The sequence below is a fragment of the Diplotaxodon limnothrissa genome, linkage group LG1 (assembly GCF_057381915.1).
Source record: "Diplotaxodon limnothrissa isolate DT_005_m linkage group LG1, D_limnothrissa_male_GT1.1, whole genome shotgun sequence".
In the NCBI taxonomy this organism is placed as follows: domain Eukaryota; kingdom Metazoa; phylum Chordata; class Actinopteri; order Cichliformes; family Cichlidae; genus Diplotaxodon; species Diplotaxodon limnothrissa.
In genome coordinates this window covers 16,080,982-16,096,506 of record NC_140596.1, presented here as the reverse complement: position 1 = coordinate 16,096,506, position 15,525 = coordinate 16,080,982, and the positions used below count along the sequence as shown (strand labels likewise).

The 15,525-nt window shown below is 43.7% G+C and overlaps 1 protein-coding gene across 1 annotated transcript; it reads left to right on the top strand.

The window, feature by feature from the left end:
• Positions 1-6,785: 6,785 nt before the first annotated feature.
• dldh (dihydrolipoamide dehydrogenase) lies at positions 6,786-13,042 on the top strand. Its single transcript, XM_085351183.1, has 12 exons — positions 6,786-6,839; positions 6,989-7,282; positions 8,029-8,089; positions 8,836-9,093; positions 10,598-10,658; positions 10,763-10,893; positions 11,002-11,171; positions 11,260-11,476; positions 11,583-11,759; positions 11,856-12,561; positions 12,694-12,949; positions 13,037-13,042. Exons 1-12 carry the CDS (start codon positions 6,786-6,788, stop codon positions 13,040-13,042), a joined length of 2,391 nt encoding a protein of 796 aa, XP_085207309.1.
• The last annotated feature ends 2,483 nt before the right edge of the window (positions 13,043-15,525 follow it).

Below are 15,525 nucleotides of genomic sequence, written 5' to 3'. Positions count from 1 at the left end.
GCATATCCCTTTTTATTTATTCATTTATTTATTCGTTTTTTGTTTTAAGTCTGTAGCTTTTTGCTGCAGATTATTGTTCAGAATTCCTGAGCTTTTTTTTTTTTTTTTTTTTTATCTTTTAAGCGTTTCAACAGATTACAGGACAAGTCAAATGATAAGATATATTTTTTAGACTGAATTACATGAAAATGTCTCAGTGCTTCATTACAGTTAATTTATATACATTAGTTGACCAAAGACAAAAAGTGATGTTCCCTGAATGGGTCAGCATACCAAAACCCAAAATGTAAGATGTTTACTTTCATAGAAGAGCACAAAAATGATCAAATGTTTACGTGTGAGAACCTGTAACACACAGTTTCTGTGTTCTAATATGTCTTTGTACTGTTTTTCTACAATCTTTGAAAGTTTTATAAGGGCAACATCTGCTAACTGTGGGTTTGAAGAAATGTGCTACATTTTAAACTCTCAGCATTGCAAGGGTTTAGTTTAGGTCTATGTTTATGACCTGTAACTGAAGGTGTCGATATGAGTGCCTCCAGACAAACATCACAGATAATAATACTACATCACTGACACTGTCAGCTACATCAATGACACAAAATCAAGCTAAATATCACAATAGTCCAATCAGCCTGTAATTTTCACATTAGTTTTACAAATCAGTGTATAAATTAGAGCATTACGCAATTTAACTTTATTGTTATTATTGTGCCTTAACCTGAAGTAAGCCATGAGACCAGGTGTAAACAATATTAACTTGTGCAGCGGTGAAACAGAGACTGCGCTGAAGCAGCACATTCACCCACCTACTCACTCTTTCAGGCTTTAGCTATCTCTTTCTCACACTTGCTGTTTCTAATGGTCAATGTAACCATAAAAATCATTATAAGAAAACTTGACGTATTATCAAATCTGGCTCATACTAATATCATCCAGTTACTGTGGCTCATTCTGACAGTGAATGAATGAGTCTGTGAGCAGCATTGAGTGGACCATTTCTACTTTTCCATAATTTCTCTCACATATATACTGTTACTGTTGTGAACTGAGCGGGCAATAATAAACCCAGTAGTAGTACCTAAACATGATAGTAAAATTAGATAGGTAGATAAAAACACAGTAACCAGTCCAGTCCCCATTTTAGCACTCAGTGTTTTTGACCTGTGCCTCTTGGATAATTTCAGCTTCCTCATTCTTCTGCGCTGACTCTCCCTTCTCTGCTTCCATGTCTTTCCCCTTGAGTTGCTCCCCTCTTTTTGCCTCCCCCTCTCCCCTCCTCTCCTGACCACAGCTTGACTCAGGAGAAACAGAGGCAGATGTTCCAGGAGCACACAACTGCGCCCCCACCCCTACACCTCCCATTTGTACTGGATAAGCAGTTAACCCCCGGAAAGAATTGACCATACAAGCACGCACACACTCGTACAAAGAACACCGCTGGCAAAATCTATACAGGCTCAACAGTTGTCCAACTGAATGAACAACACACACACACTCATACAGAGTGCTGTCCAGATCCCCTCAGGGTCTCTGATAGTCACCACTCTAGGGTCACGCCTGATGTCAGTGTTCAGGGCTCATGGTCTCTGTGGGCAGCTGGCCTGGCTAATCCTGCTGCTGCTGGAGGGTGCTTCTCAAACTAAAGGCAAACCCCTCCTCTGAGGGAGTTTTTTTTTTTTTTTTGGTGGGGGGTGTTCACTTTGTTCAAAGTGCAAGCAGGGGTTGTTTGTTTGTTTGTTTGGTTGCTCTTTATAAATCAAACATTACATCAAACATAACAAACAGCAAATAGCAGGATATTGTAGGCTTTGTCCCATTTCTGGAGTAGATTTATTTGTAACTCACGTTTTGTGGTCACCCATAAGATTGTAAACATTTTTATTGTAAAACGATGCAAGAAAATGCAACAAAAAAAGACAAATTAAATTCCACTCGGTGTAATGAAAGAGATATTGTTTGAAAAAATCTGAATATTTCATATCAATATTTCATGAAAAATATTTTTGTGTTACTGAAATGTTTTTATAAGATTCCCTAAAATTATGAGAATGTCTTCAAATGTCTTATTTAAAGCAACCAACAATCCAATTATTACAATAATAATAGTAATAATAATAATTTGGAGTGAATAGAGCTTCACATATCTACATAGCAGCACATGTTCTGACACACAGACACACCCACAGACACTGGTATTTTTTCTTTACTTTCACATTTCTGTCAGATTTTTGTCACATTGTACGATAACCATTATGTTACAAAATATAAGCTAAAAAATAAAACGTTTTCCAAGTAATCTTTGGAAATGTGTGAAACTGGTAACAATTGCTTTATTTTCTGTTTACTAATTCATTTACTTTTCCTGTTACTTAAACACAAGCTCTGGAGCAGGCAGTATTTTTATGTGATGTATATTCTATAGAAGGGCACATTTTGACGTTTGAACCGGTTCAAATGATAAATGTATATGCAGATTACACAGAGTGTCGCAATGAGGCTGACAGATGGTGTAAGTCGGTATATTCCTGGCCCAGGTGAGGTGAGCCTCCTGATCACAATGCTGCTGTTAATGAGATAATCTATCTATCTCTCCTACAGCAGTCCCAGCATGTGTGCGTTAATGTTTACGGTCGGTGTGATGGTGATGATGTGGAGGTTCCCACGACGGCCATCCATCCATCCATTTCTTGGCACACACACGCACACACACACGCACAGGCCATATGGCCACCTCATACCCGTTGCATGCCTCCACTGTGATTTGGCATCCAGTAGGCCTTGATCCACCTACGGAGGCCACCTACTCTCACCCAAGAGAGATGAGAGAAATGGAGTGAGAGGTGGAATGGTGGCGGAGAGATGGAGTAGATGAGTGAACGTAAACGGAGAAATTAAGAGACTACGCAGAGACAGAGATGAAGGAAGCCATTTGGTACTTGGTTGGTGTTGTGGTGTTTGGTGAGCAGATGGCCGGGCTCGAGGAGGGGCGTGCCTTGTCCTCGCGACCCTTCACAAATCACACGGTTCTCCCCCGAGGGGCTCGCGACTCGCCGTTCAATAGGAATCAATGGGAATTACTTCGCAAGAGAAAGGGATGAATGGGCGGCGGGGCGCGAGACCTCTTCCTTTGTTGTTCCACTATGTGTCACGGAGCTCCTGCTCGCGCGCGCGTACACAAACACACACACATACACGCACACACACAGACAACAGGAAAGCACTTCAGTTAAACAATCGACCTCCAGTTAAACTATTTTTTAACCCCACACGTACACGCGTGCACGCACGGTCACGCACACACAAAGGGGGATCAGAAGAGGGAGGAGTTTCTACTTTCTGCTGTTTCCTTAAGACACAATTAGAGAAGCTCTCGGCATAAATTACGTTTTAGGGTAAAATGTTGTCTTGATGCTGGTGAACGATGGAGGGGGGGTCACTTTCCATGTAACCATGCCTTTCAGTCACGCTTTGCTGGCGTAATCGGAAAATGTGTGCCATGTCATGGTGATGAATGACTGATGGTATATTGGCCTGATACACAGAGGGAAAGAGAGCACCAGGGACCTCTGAAAGTCGGGATGAGTGTAAATAAAAGGCCTAGAGAAGGGGGGATTTTACGCCACGCCACATAGACGCATCACAGGCTATTAAAGGGGGTTGAAATCAACTGGCTAAATGAAATGAGCAGCTCTGAGCAGCGTCCTACAGCTAAACACACATACGGGTATGTGGAAAGATGGTGGCAGGCAGGGATAATAGCGTTAAAGCTTAAGGTTAAAGGCCTTTCAATCATTTTCAAGGGGTGTAAAGAGCATATCGCGGACACGCAACCACATCAGACATGTATACACTGACCCGGAGGGGAGAACCAAGCAGGGTCATCAAACTTGTGCATGGTGGCACTGCGGCGCTCCCGCAGCAGCCCGTCAGCGCCTTGCGCGCCTGACATGACAGGCCGAAAGTTGTGCATATGTTATCTGTGGAGTGTGAATGAAGGCCTTGTTTGTGTACCGCGGCAAACCAAAGCAGTAATGATATGCAGACGGAGTAGCTTCCATTAGAGTTTTTAATTAAGTCCCCCCCCCCCCCCCTTAAAAATCTCCCAGTGCGCGCGCCCTTGTGAGTGCGCGCTACTGTCTGTAAACATTAGAAGAGGACACAGTTCTTCATTGAGTCTGACTGCTGCTCAAACCTCATTTAAAGGTTTTCATTTTTTTTGAAAATGTGGTGTTACATAAAACGGGCGGAACCTAAAGTGAATGAACTGAAATGTCCAAAAATAAATAGATAAGTAAAAGTCGGTATTTAGTCTGCCAAACATATCTCTCATATGTAACACCATGTACGGTACAGTAGAAGCTGCAATCAGTTTTTAGCCAAATGATTTTTATATAAACTTCTTTTATCTAAGTAAAAAGTATCAATGACATTAAAATGTCTTTTTCAACAGACTTCTGGCAAAGAGGGCAGCATAATTTTCAACAAACACAACATAACAGTTCAATAAGGGCTGGGCTGATAATAATATAGGTACATTAAATAGAGTAAAAATTGTGAAACATGTAATTTCTTTATTTTATGTATAATTCCTTCGTAAATCCTGATGACTGTGGTCTATGTATCAATGTAAGTAAACATATTGGATATAAAATCACATCGGAAATCGTCTTTTTACACAACAGCTATCTTTGGAGCCTTTCATTTCTATCTATATTGAAAAACAATTGCTTAATTACTGCTTTCCTGCAGGGTTGCTAATTTTGTTTTAGATATATATGTAATCCCGTGAGACATTAATGACTTGGTAAAGAATCTCAGCACAGTTGGGAATGCCAGAGATAAGCTCAGAATAAATCACGCCAACAAGTGCGCATTCTTGCCCACATTTCTCTGCGGATATACACACATATGCAAATTAGACAGTGGACCCTGCGCGAGTTGTGTTGCCAACCTGGTGTATAGCGAGCACACTCTCTGACTTACACTGTAGCGTGAATAGGGTGATGGTCTGCAGCATCTAATATAATCTGACTGTATTTCGTTAATATGATGTTTTATTATAAAACACATTGTAAGATTATTGTTTATGCACCCGGCCATGTTTTCCCCTTCGTTCTCTCTCTCCCTCTCTCTCTCTGGTGCTGTATTATTGTGGGAGAGCAGGTGCTGCCGTCCCAATTACCATACAGCTGAAAGCACAAAGAGAAAAAAAACTTTACTCCTAGTATGACTCCCCCCTCCCCCCGCCTCATATTCCCCCTCCTTTCCCCCATAAAGTCCCTTAATGACAGCCACGCGAGTGACACACCACCAAGTTTTGTTTTTTTTTTTTTTGGTTTTTTTTTACTGTCTCTATCAAACTGCAAGTAAGGGAAATACACAGGCATGCCTACAAATACAGTTGGTGTGATCGCCTGAGGCCACTGAGCGCACTCTCGGAGATTTTTTTTATATTCTCGAGCACCTAAAACTGGTCATTATCCACTCAAAATGGTTCAAAATCTATTAACGATTAGAGGAAATCGATTGTATTCATTGAAAAATCGTAATGAGTTAAAATGAAGCTCTTTCTCGGTATCACAGCTCTAATATTCAATGCTGTTTTGAAGAAGAGACTCGTCAGTCACATTTTTATCAAGACGTGGGTATTAAAATAACAGCACACTTGGTGCAGCCTACATTAGGAAAACAGCAGCAATGTTTTTATAATGAGGGCGCAAGTGGGGAGAAAGGCTGTAGGTCTCTAAGCCAAGAAATAAAGATAAAATAATAAGAATAGAGCGACTTGTTTTGGGGGTGTGGCATTGTGAAAACCACGGCAGGGGTAACACCATAGGAATGCAGCGGAGCAGATGGTCGTTGTAACGCAGTTGGGACGGCTGGCTGGCCGGCTGGCCATCCAAGGAACGAGCCAGGCCAAACCTTTACCATGGCCCCTCAAATATAAGAAGTCATGGTGCGTCTGGCTGCACCATGTGTATAAATCGCTTGATGGAGGATTTTGTCCAGAGGTAAAATAATTTGTCGGAATGTAAATGGGCCCAGTGCGTCCTAGAAGAGGGAGGCATCGGGGGAAGCATGGGGTTGTTGCACATTTAACAGCTCACTAGCCATTTGGTCCATCCCTTTGAGAAAAAGAGAGGAGGGGGGCGGGTTTAGAAAAGTTGTGTGCACCCCCTACCTCCCCCTTCCCTTTCTTTGTGATGGCCCCTGGGCGGACTTGTGGTGGTGGTGGAGGGAGGGGAAGAAGAGGAGCAGAGGGGCTCATTTGCATCTTATTACCCTTCGCCTGCTGGCCCCGTATAAAACCCTGCACGGGGCAGTAGACCCATCAGACACACGCACTGCCACACCAAGGAAAACGGAGAGGACCGCAGATTTGTTTTCTGTGTTTATGATCAGCATATCATGATCAATCAAGTGGAAAAACAAACAAGCCCATCAAGAGTTGCTTCTTCACCGACTGATTGGAATTAACTCTTTCCATCAGGGATTTCATTCACGTTTCTTCGAGTGGATCAGTCTGCTGGGGATTACTTTGCACTGCAACAGCCTTTCTGTCACAAACTTTCGCAGTGTATTGGAAAATATAGAGGCGGAAGACAGACGCACCAAAAGGAAAAGTTTCACTACAACTTCCTCTTCCCACCCCCACTGCGCGTCAAAGACTCACCTTGACTGCGAGACACTGGGAAGGTTTTACAGGACTTTCTCCATGAGTGTTTGAGCCGGGCTGCACGGACTTGTGGAGCTTTCACTGGTTTTGAGGGGCTGTCAACACAATGGGACGCCTGTGTCTGCTCCTGGCTGTCAGTCTCACCGTACTCACCTGCCAGGTAGGTCCGATGAAAGCAAGCTTTAACATTAAAGGGTATTGAAATACCCTCTGCACATATTTTTGAATACAAACAGCTTAAGATTGATTCTCACGGGTCCTGCCTTAAATACTCTCGATTGATTGATTACGCGCGCGTGTGTGTTATAGGTTCTGTGCTCGGGCGTGTTTGAGCTGAAGTTGCAGGAGTTCCTCAACAAGAAGGGGATAACTGGGAATGCCAACTGCTGCCCCACTCACCTGCAGGGCCAGCAGCAGTGTGAGTGCAAGACTTTCTTTCGGGTCTGTCTGAAGCATTATCAGGCCAACGTCTCCCCAGAGCCTCCCTGCACGTATGGGGGGACTGTGACTCCCGTCCTCGGCTCCAACTCCTTCCAGGTCCCGGAGACCAACGCGGACAGCTTCACCAACCCGATCCGCTTTTCCTTCGGTTTCACATGGCCAGTAAGTAAAAGCAGGACATATAATCGGTAATATTATTAATAATATTGTGGAAATAATGATAAGCTGCAGTCTAGAGCTCAGTTTTGTGCATTTACTGTTTTTGTTTGTTTGTTTGTTTGTTTTTTCGGGCCCAATGCGTCAATTTTCACTGTTGGTAATTATACAGTTACCCCCACCCCCGAAAAAAAAAAAACTTGAAGTCGTAGTTTTGAGGTATTCTCTGTCCGATAAACTTTGAGTAATGAAGGGCCTTGACAGACTGAGATGTATTAGCTTTGAAGAGTGCAGAACGCAACAGATGCTCTCAAACTCCACACTTGTGAGGGTCTTTGTCAGCAGTGTGTGAGAGGGGCTATTGTAGTATTTCTGTGCTCTTTGGTTGGATAAAACGGGAAGGGGAGGGTGTGTGTGTGTGTGTGTGTGTGTGTGTGTGTGTGTGTGTGTGTGTGTGTCAAACGTCTCTCTCCTCCGACCAGCCGTGGTGGGAAATTTAACATCCTCTGAGTTGGCACATCATTGGCAGCACAGCGTGAAATTCCGCCTCGTTTGGTTTTACAGCGGTGTCAGAGTGTGATATGGGCAGGGGTGTGAAAAGGGGAGCAGGTACCGGGCCTTATTAGGCACCTAATCAACACGAGAATTAGGCTGTGAAGTTTATTGGGAGGCCTGCTAATGGCCCGCCTGCTCTGAAGGGAGGGAGGCCTGTAGGCTAAGCAGCTGTTGATTCTCTCTCTGTCTCTCCTCAGGGGACGTTTTCACTGATCATTGAAGCTCTCCACACCGACTCCCTGGACGACCTGACAACAGGTGGGTGACAGCAAGAAAGGGCAGTAGTGTATCTCAAAGACAGAGCAGAAGGCAAATAGGTTTTCCTGGTTTTCTTTCAAATGTCAGGTCATCTTTTTTTCTTTTCAGCCATTTTTATAAGAATTAAGATCCAACTTTTTGAGGCACACACCTTCCCTTGAAAAGTAAATAAGGGTTAACCATTTCTAAACATCTGCTGATTGTAGTGTGGGGAATCAGCTAATACTACATCTCAGTGAGGCAAACGTCCAGTGTGTTTTTGATTACATAGCCATGTTCTTGCATAAAATTTGTGTTTTTGCATATAATGGCACAATTTCCTGTGTGGGTTCACTTGTCTCTTGATAATAGGCATTCTCAGATTTGTTTCTGTGGTGAGATTTACTGTTGTCATCTTTAAGCCATCATCTTATCATTGCACTGAGGTTTTATGGTGTAATCTGTCTCTATTTGGAAAAAACAGTTCACAAGAAAAGCATTGTTGCAAGCCAGACAGCAGATTTCACCCCTTGGCCTTTTATTTTTCACTGCATGACAGACTCATTTTCAAAAACATGTGTGGCTGTCATTCTGCAGGAGCGTAAGCACACATGCTTCCGCAAGACCTGAAATCTTTAGTAAACAAAGGAATATAACTGACAGCTTCATGTGAATGAAAGGGTCCTACCCTGTCCTACGCTCTGCAGAAAAGCCATGCTTCACAACAACATGTGACTCACAACAAGCTGTGTGATTTACTTTTTCAGACAACCCAGAGCGTCTGATCAGCAGGATCGCCACTCAGCGTCACCTCAGTGTGGGAGAAGAGTGGTTCAGTGATGTGCAGACAGCTGGCAAGACTGAGCTGCGATACTCTTACCGCTTCCTGTGTGATGAGTACTACTACGGCGAAGGCTGCTCTGTTTTCTGCCGCCCGCGAGATGATGCTTTTGGACACTTCACTTGCGGCGAGCGTGGAGAGATTATATGCAACTCTGGCTGGAAGGGACAATACTGCACTGAACGTGAGTGGTTTTGGTTTTAATCAAACAATGTCAGTAGGTCTGTATGGAGCAATGTGAGGAATATCCATAACTGAGAGATATAGTTGGCAAGCACAAACACCTTCAGGTTAGTGGTAATGCAGTAGTTAAAATTTCAGTCCAATGGCAGCTGCTTAGATAAGCTGAAGGAGTGGCACAATCATTAGCAGCAAGCGGTGATGTTTACACAAAGTGCCTGATTCCAAAATACTGCCTCACAAGTGAGACGTGTTAACACTAGTTCCGGCTTAGTCTGGAATTACTGCCATCTTAAAAAAAACAGTTCTTTAACTTTTAAAATGAAAAACACATAAGCTTTAAGGGGTTTTAAGTTTCTACAGTTTATAAACTACTTTTCAAAGTTAATTTTCCCAACAGTCATTTGCCTCTCTGTATTGTTTGGGGACTTTTTTTTTCACCTCATAATGCGGGGCCCGTGTGCAACAGGCGTCAGTTAGTTATCCCATAGCACCAGAGGCCTCCATTCTAATGAGCCGCAGTGGCTCCTCAGTAATTCACACGCCGCGTGCCTTCCATTAGACCACTGGGGCCTCCTCGCCCAAAACCTCCTCCCCGATTGGCCAAGTGGGGGTCCTGTATTGTTGTGGTTCAGGCTGTTGATTGGCCGAGCACGGTTGTGTATTGTTGTGGAGGGGGCAGCTGCTCGGTGAGAGGAGACAATGGAGCAGCTGTCTGGTGGTTAGTTCCACACAGACCAGCTGGCCCTTGGGGGAGGAGGAGGAGGGGGGGGGGGAGTGAGGAGAGACAGGATGAGCAGAAGAAGGGAAAGGATAGGAGAGGAAGATGAGAGGAGGGGATAGGTGGATGGGAGAGTAAACGAGGAAAAAGGAGGATCAGAAAGAAGAGGGAGGGATATGGAAAGAGAGGGGCTGAGGGTGAGAAAAAGGACTTCTGACCCACAGTCAAGGGGAGAAAGGAGGCTTTGTGTGGGAGGCTTTTGTATGGGAGAACAACCATGTTAAAAGAGAGGGCTTGTTGGCTGCATCCCCCTCGTTTGGTGACCAAAACTGACGTAGCTCCTTGTGTGGGTATTAAGGCCAAAACGGTAGCATTTTCAACAACTTTTGAAGCAATGAAGAAACCAGCAAATGTCAGCCTGTTCACAAGAGTGACCCAGTGACACCAATTACCCTCCAAATTTTACTCTTTTGCATTATAAGTGCTAAGAAGACCTCCAGAAGACATTTAACCATAAAGACTGGTGGATTAAGCCTCTTAATAATAGAGAATAAAAATACTCTAGAAACATGCCTGAGCAGGTGAACGTATTCGGCAGACAAACATGGCACCAGACAAGATGAATGACTCCACCAAATAGATAAGAAGGCCTGAGGGCCAACCAGATGGACTGTCAGACAAGCTGTCAGTGACTTGAAAAGGAATTAAAGTGATTGGAAGATTGATGGAGTGCAAACACGCCTCATTTCCAGTGGGTTACCTAACCGTGCATGTTTACTCTCTTTAGCAATCTGCCTTCCTGGATGTGATGAGGAACACGGTTTCTGTGATAAACCAGGAGAGTGCAAGTAAGTCCAGAAAAGCATTTTTAAGTTTCCATAAATTAATATGACAGCGTTTCAATATATTTTCTTCTGTTACTATTAGTGTTAAATAACTGTCGTGTTCACAGGTGTCGTGTGGGCTTTAGTGGGCGTTACTGTGATGACTGCATCCGTTACCCTGGCTGCCTCCATGGCACCTGCCAACAGCCTTGGCAGTGTAACTGCCAGGAGGGCTGGGGTGGGCTTTTCTGCAACCAGGGTGAGTTTACTGACACATTTACTACATGCTTGATTCCCGCTTGGACCCTCTTTGCTTTAGGTTTAAAGTATATTTTTTGTAACGGTTTGTTATTGTTCGTGTTTCCAGATCTGAACTACTGTACACACCACAAACCCTGTCTTAACGGAGCCACCTGCACTAACACTGGCCAGGGCAGCTACACTTGTTCCTGCCTACCTGGATACACAGGCGCCAGCTGTGAGATCCAAGTCAGTGAATGTTCCGGAAGTCCATGTCGCAACGGAGGCAGCTGCACTGTGAGTATCACAGGAGAGGAAGACAGAAAGAGAGATGATGTGGAAACAAGAAACCTGTGTGTGACTGTTTACATTCTTTCCAATATAGGACAATGACAATGGATATAAGTGCACATGCCCACCTGGTTTTTATGGTAACAACTGTGAGTTAAGCGCCAACACCTGTGCAGACGGGCCTTGCTTCAACAGCGGACATTGTGTCGACAATCCGGAAGGTGGCTACTTCTGTCAGTGCCCGACAGGATATGCTGGCTTCAACTGCGAGAAGAAAATTGACCACTGCTCGTCCAACCCCTGTTTAAATGGTACATTTACTGATTTTAACTTCACCTAAACCTACAATTGAACCCAGGGTTAAAACATCCAGAGACTAATCACTGGTCTTTCTCTTAATCCCTCTCCCCTCTGCAGGTGCAGAATGTGTGGATCTGGTGAACTCCTACCTCTGTCAGTGTTCTGAAGGGTTTTCAGGTCCTAACTGTGAGGAAAGCGGGAGTAGCGTCTCTGGATATTGTCTCTCCTTCCCTTGTCAGAATGGTGGGACATGCCAGGAAACAGGAAGTGGCTACACCTGTAGTTGCCCCCCAGGTATGACAACTTTTGACAAATTTGTTGATGTTTACATGAATTTTTATGCAGCTTAGTGTCATTTTCTCAGATTCTTAAACCATACCATTTTCACAGGCTATACTGGCAAAAACTGCAGCTCCCCTGTCTCCCGATGCAAACACAACCCCTGCCACAATGGAGCCACCTGTCATGAGCGAGGCAGCCGCTATATGTGTGCCTGTGTGCCCGGCTATGGCGGTCACAACTGTCAGTTCCTCTTACCAGAGATTGTGGATCGACCCGATCGAATATACTCTGGAAGTGAAAATCCTGATGATGAGGAGGATGACAATGGAGGATTCCCTTGGGCGGCCGTGTGTGCCGGCGTCTTCCTGGTTCTTGTGATCTTGATCGGATGCTCTGTGCTGGTGGTCTACATTCGGGTAAAACTGCAGGAGCGGCACAGTCATCACAGTGACAGTGTCCACAGTGACAGCCACGAGACCATGAACAACTTGACAACCACCAACAACTGTCTCCGCAGCGACAAGGAACTGGGAGTTCTGATGACAACATCAGTTAAAAACACCAACAAGAAGGCAGATTATCATTCGGATCTCACTGGATCTCTTGGAGGTCTGAGTGGAATCGGTGGGCTCAACGGAACAGAGAAGAATGGCTTTAAATCTCGGTACCCTAGCGTGGAGTACAACCTGGTCCATGAGCTTCAACCTGAGGAGTTGCCACCATGTAAAGAGGAGGGTCACCAAGAGCCAGAGGCCAAATGTGAAATGCTGGATGAGTCAGATACAGAGGAAAGATACAGGAAGAGGAAAAACAGGTACACAACCAATCAAAATACATTCTTAATGGTTGGAATTATTTCATGCAGATGTCCCCTTAATCACTGTGAAAGCATTTGTTGCATGAAGAACAGCATTTCAGAATTTCTCTGTCCTCTTTTATCCCACAGTGATGCATCAGAAAAGAACCCTGTGGCCGAGTCACCGAGCTGCAGTGAAGCAAAATATCACTCATCCACCGATTTGAACTGTCACGCAGCGAGCGATCTTAAATATCAGTCGACCAGCGACGTTAAATTCCAGTCAACCAGTGATGTTGAATACAACGATCCCAGTGACAGCAGGTACCAGTGCACCAGTGACACCAAATACCAGTCTGTTTACGTCATATCAGACCAGAAAGATGAATGCATCATTGCCACAGAGGTGAGTACGCAAAAATAGACCCAAACGCCCATAACACACACAAAAACTGCAGTTCCAAAGACTGACTTTGTCCCTTCTGTATTACAGGTATGATACCAGTGAAAACCAGGTGGTGGTCCACATACACCAGCCCTGAGCAGTAGAGCTCAGCTTGTCTCCAGGAGGTTTTACTCCTGCTGTTTGCTGCTGTTCCCTCGGATTTACCAGAGGACTTTGAGCCAAGGTGCTGATGAGCCCACTTGGCAAGGACTTAGTACTACGGTAGTACTACGGTAGTACTACGGGTGAATTCTGGATATTTCTTGGATGGATGTAGGTCTAATGTTGACTCAACACTACGGACGGAGTACCAGGAGGCAATGCGAGCGCTTGTACAGACTTTGTACAGAAACAGCGCTGGCTGAGTACTTGTCTAGTCCAGTGAAGACTGTTGGCAAACTGATGAAGACGTCTTCTGCAGTTCAAGATGATTTACTGCTTGTAACAGGATGAACTCCAATCAGTGGAATATGGACTTGTATGTCAACAGTTGATATTGTAGTACCATGGGGTACTGATTGAATGAACAGTGAAGTACCTTTGGAGTACAGAGAATTTTTAAAGTACTGTTGTAGTACTGTTATGTGCTGTGTTTTACAATGCAGTGTAAAATCTGTCATGGATAATGAGTAGTTCGAGTTCTGTGCAGTGCTGCAGAGCAGAGAGCAGAGTTGTAGAAACATTAAACTGCTACAATCTATTCATTAAATATAAATCACAGTCTGAGCTTTCTTGACACAAATAAAACTGTGGGACTACTTCTGTAGCAGCTCAACAGCTTTTCCTCTGCAGCACTGACAGAAACAATGCTGAGCTGGTTCTCAGCACAAACTAAAGAACTAAAGACTCCAGTAGTGACTGCAGATCGATCCAACATGGATTCTGTTGGGCCATACTGGCCTCTGACCCCTGAAAGTTGTGACACACAGGGAAATGTTTTGGGCAGAGCAACTTAGGAAACACTTTTGGCATTAGAGGACGAACCAAGAAGAAAAAATCTAGATGAAAGAACTCAAAACAAACATATTTGAAGTTTAGTTATCAGTTCGTGTATGATTTCTGTTTGAATTTGCTGCACATCCCTTTCCAGAACATTTCCAGAATTTTGTGAAATTGCATCAGCAGCTCAAATTGACAGTTTGGTCTTTTTCTTCCTGACCTCTAGTGATGCTGTTGATTTTTCCAAGTAGGCTGAACTTTAAAGGACTCGTCTCAACTGCCAAGACCTCATTGCACTATAGACGTGAGCGTGCATGTGTGTGAGACAGCACGAGTGTGTGGTTGTATGTGTGTTTGTGTGTGCATGTAGGAGAGTTCACGCCTGTGTCATTGAATGCACTGCTCACTTCCACTCCCTTCACTCTTCCACTGTTAGCCAGTTCAAGGACACCATCACCCTGCCTGCCATTGGTTGAGATCATTTGTTTTTATTTTATTTGTTATCTAAAGAAAGCTGTATTCTTTTAATTTAATTATGTAATTATTTGTGCTCCATTTCATTGTGTTTTTTTTTTAATTAATCCTGTTATAATTTAAGTTGGATTTTTTTTTTTTTTTTTTTTAATCTGGCAGATAATGTATGTATGTAAGTATGTATGCATGTATGTGTTAGGCACTTGAGACCACTGTGACTGTGTTGTATTTAAGAGAAAATCTGATGTACAGAGCCTGTCATTTTTAATACTGGAAAAAAGGCGCAATATTTTTCCAAAATAAAAAAAAAAAAGGAATGAAATATGGCACATCTGGTGTTGAATGCTTGTTTTTCCCTTTCTGCTTAACAAGGGATTATGAGAAGTACGCAACATGCTCTTAAAAGCTGTGTAAATTAGCAAAGCATGAATACTCGCCCGTTCTTACATTTGTAGGTTATTTTAAAAAAAGTAATCTGGAAAATTGAAGCTGAGGGATTTGATGTCACTTAGTGATACTATAAGTGTTTTGCGTGTGTGTGTGTGTGTGTGTGTGTGAGAGAGACAGAGAGAGAGAGAGAGAGAGAGTGTGTATGTGTGTGTTTGTCTGACACAGCAGAAGACTGTCTCCTTGTGGAACCACTAAATGAGACAAAGACACACCCCATAATCATAGAACGCTTAGCTAGCCTCCTCTGAGGCCAGACCCATCTCCTTGTGTGTATTGTAATGTGTGTGTGTGTGTGTGTGTGTGTGTGTGTGCATGAATGAAAGAGAGAGGGATTGCATATGTGCATGTGTGTATTTACTTTAGTCTGCATCTTTCTGTGTTTCTGAATTAATGTTTTTTTTCTATGCTCCTCAGAGTCCAGGACTATTGGTGTGTGTGTGTGTGTGTGTGTGTGTGTGATCTTGTTTTAAGCACAGGGGTATTTATAGCTGAAGAGAGAAACCACCAGTCTGGATTTAGTCCCAGTTGCCCCTGCCTGCACTACTCCGTGTGTGTTTAAGTGTGTGTGTGTCATTCAGCGACCACTGGGAGCACAGAAGTAGTCATCAAAGAAACTCATCTGGTTTGCAGTCTTATATAAACACACACACCACATACACAGGACGGTGAAATTG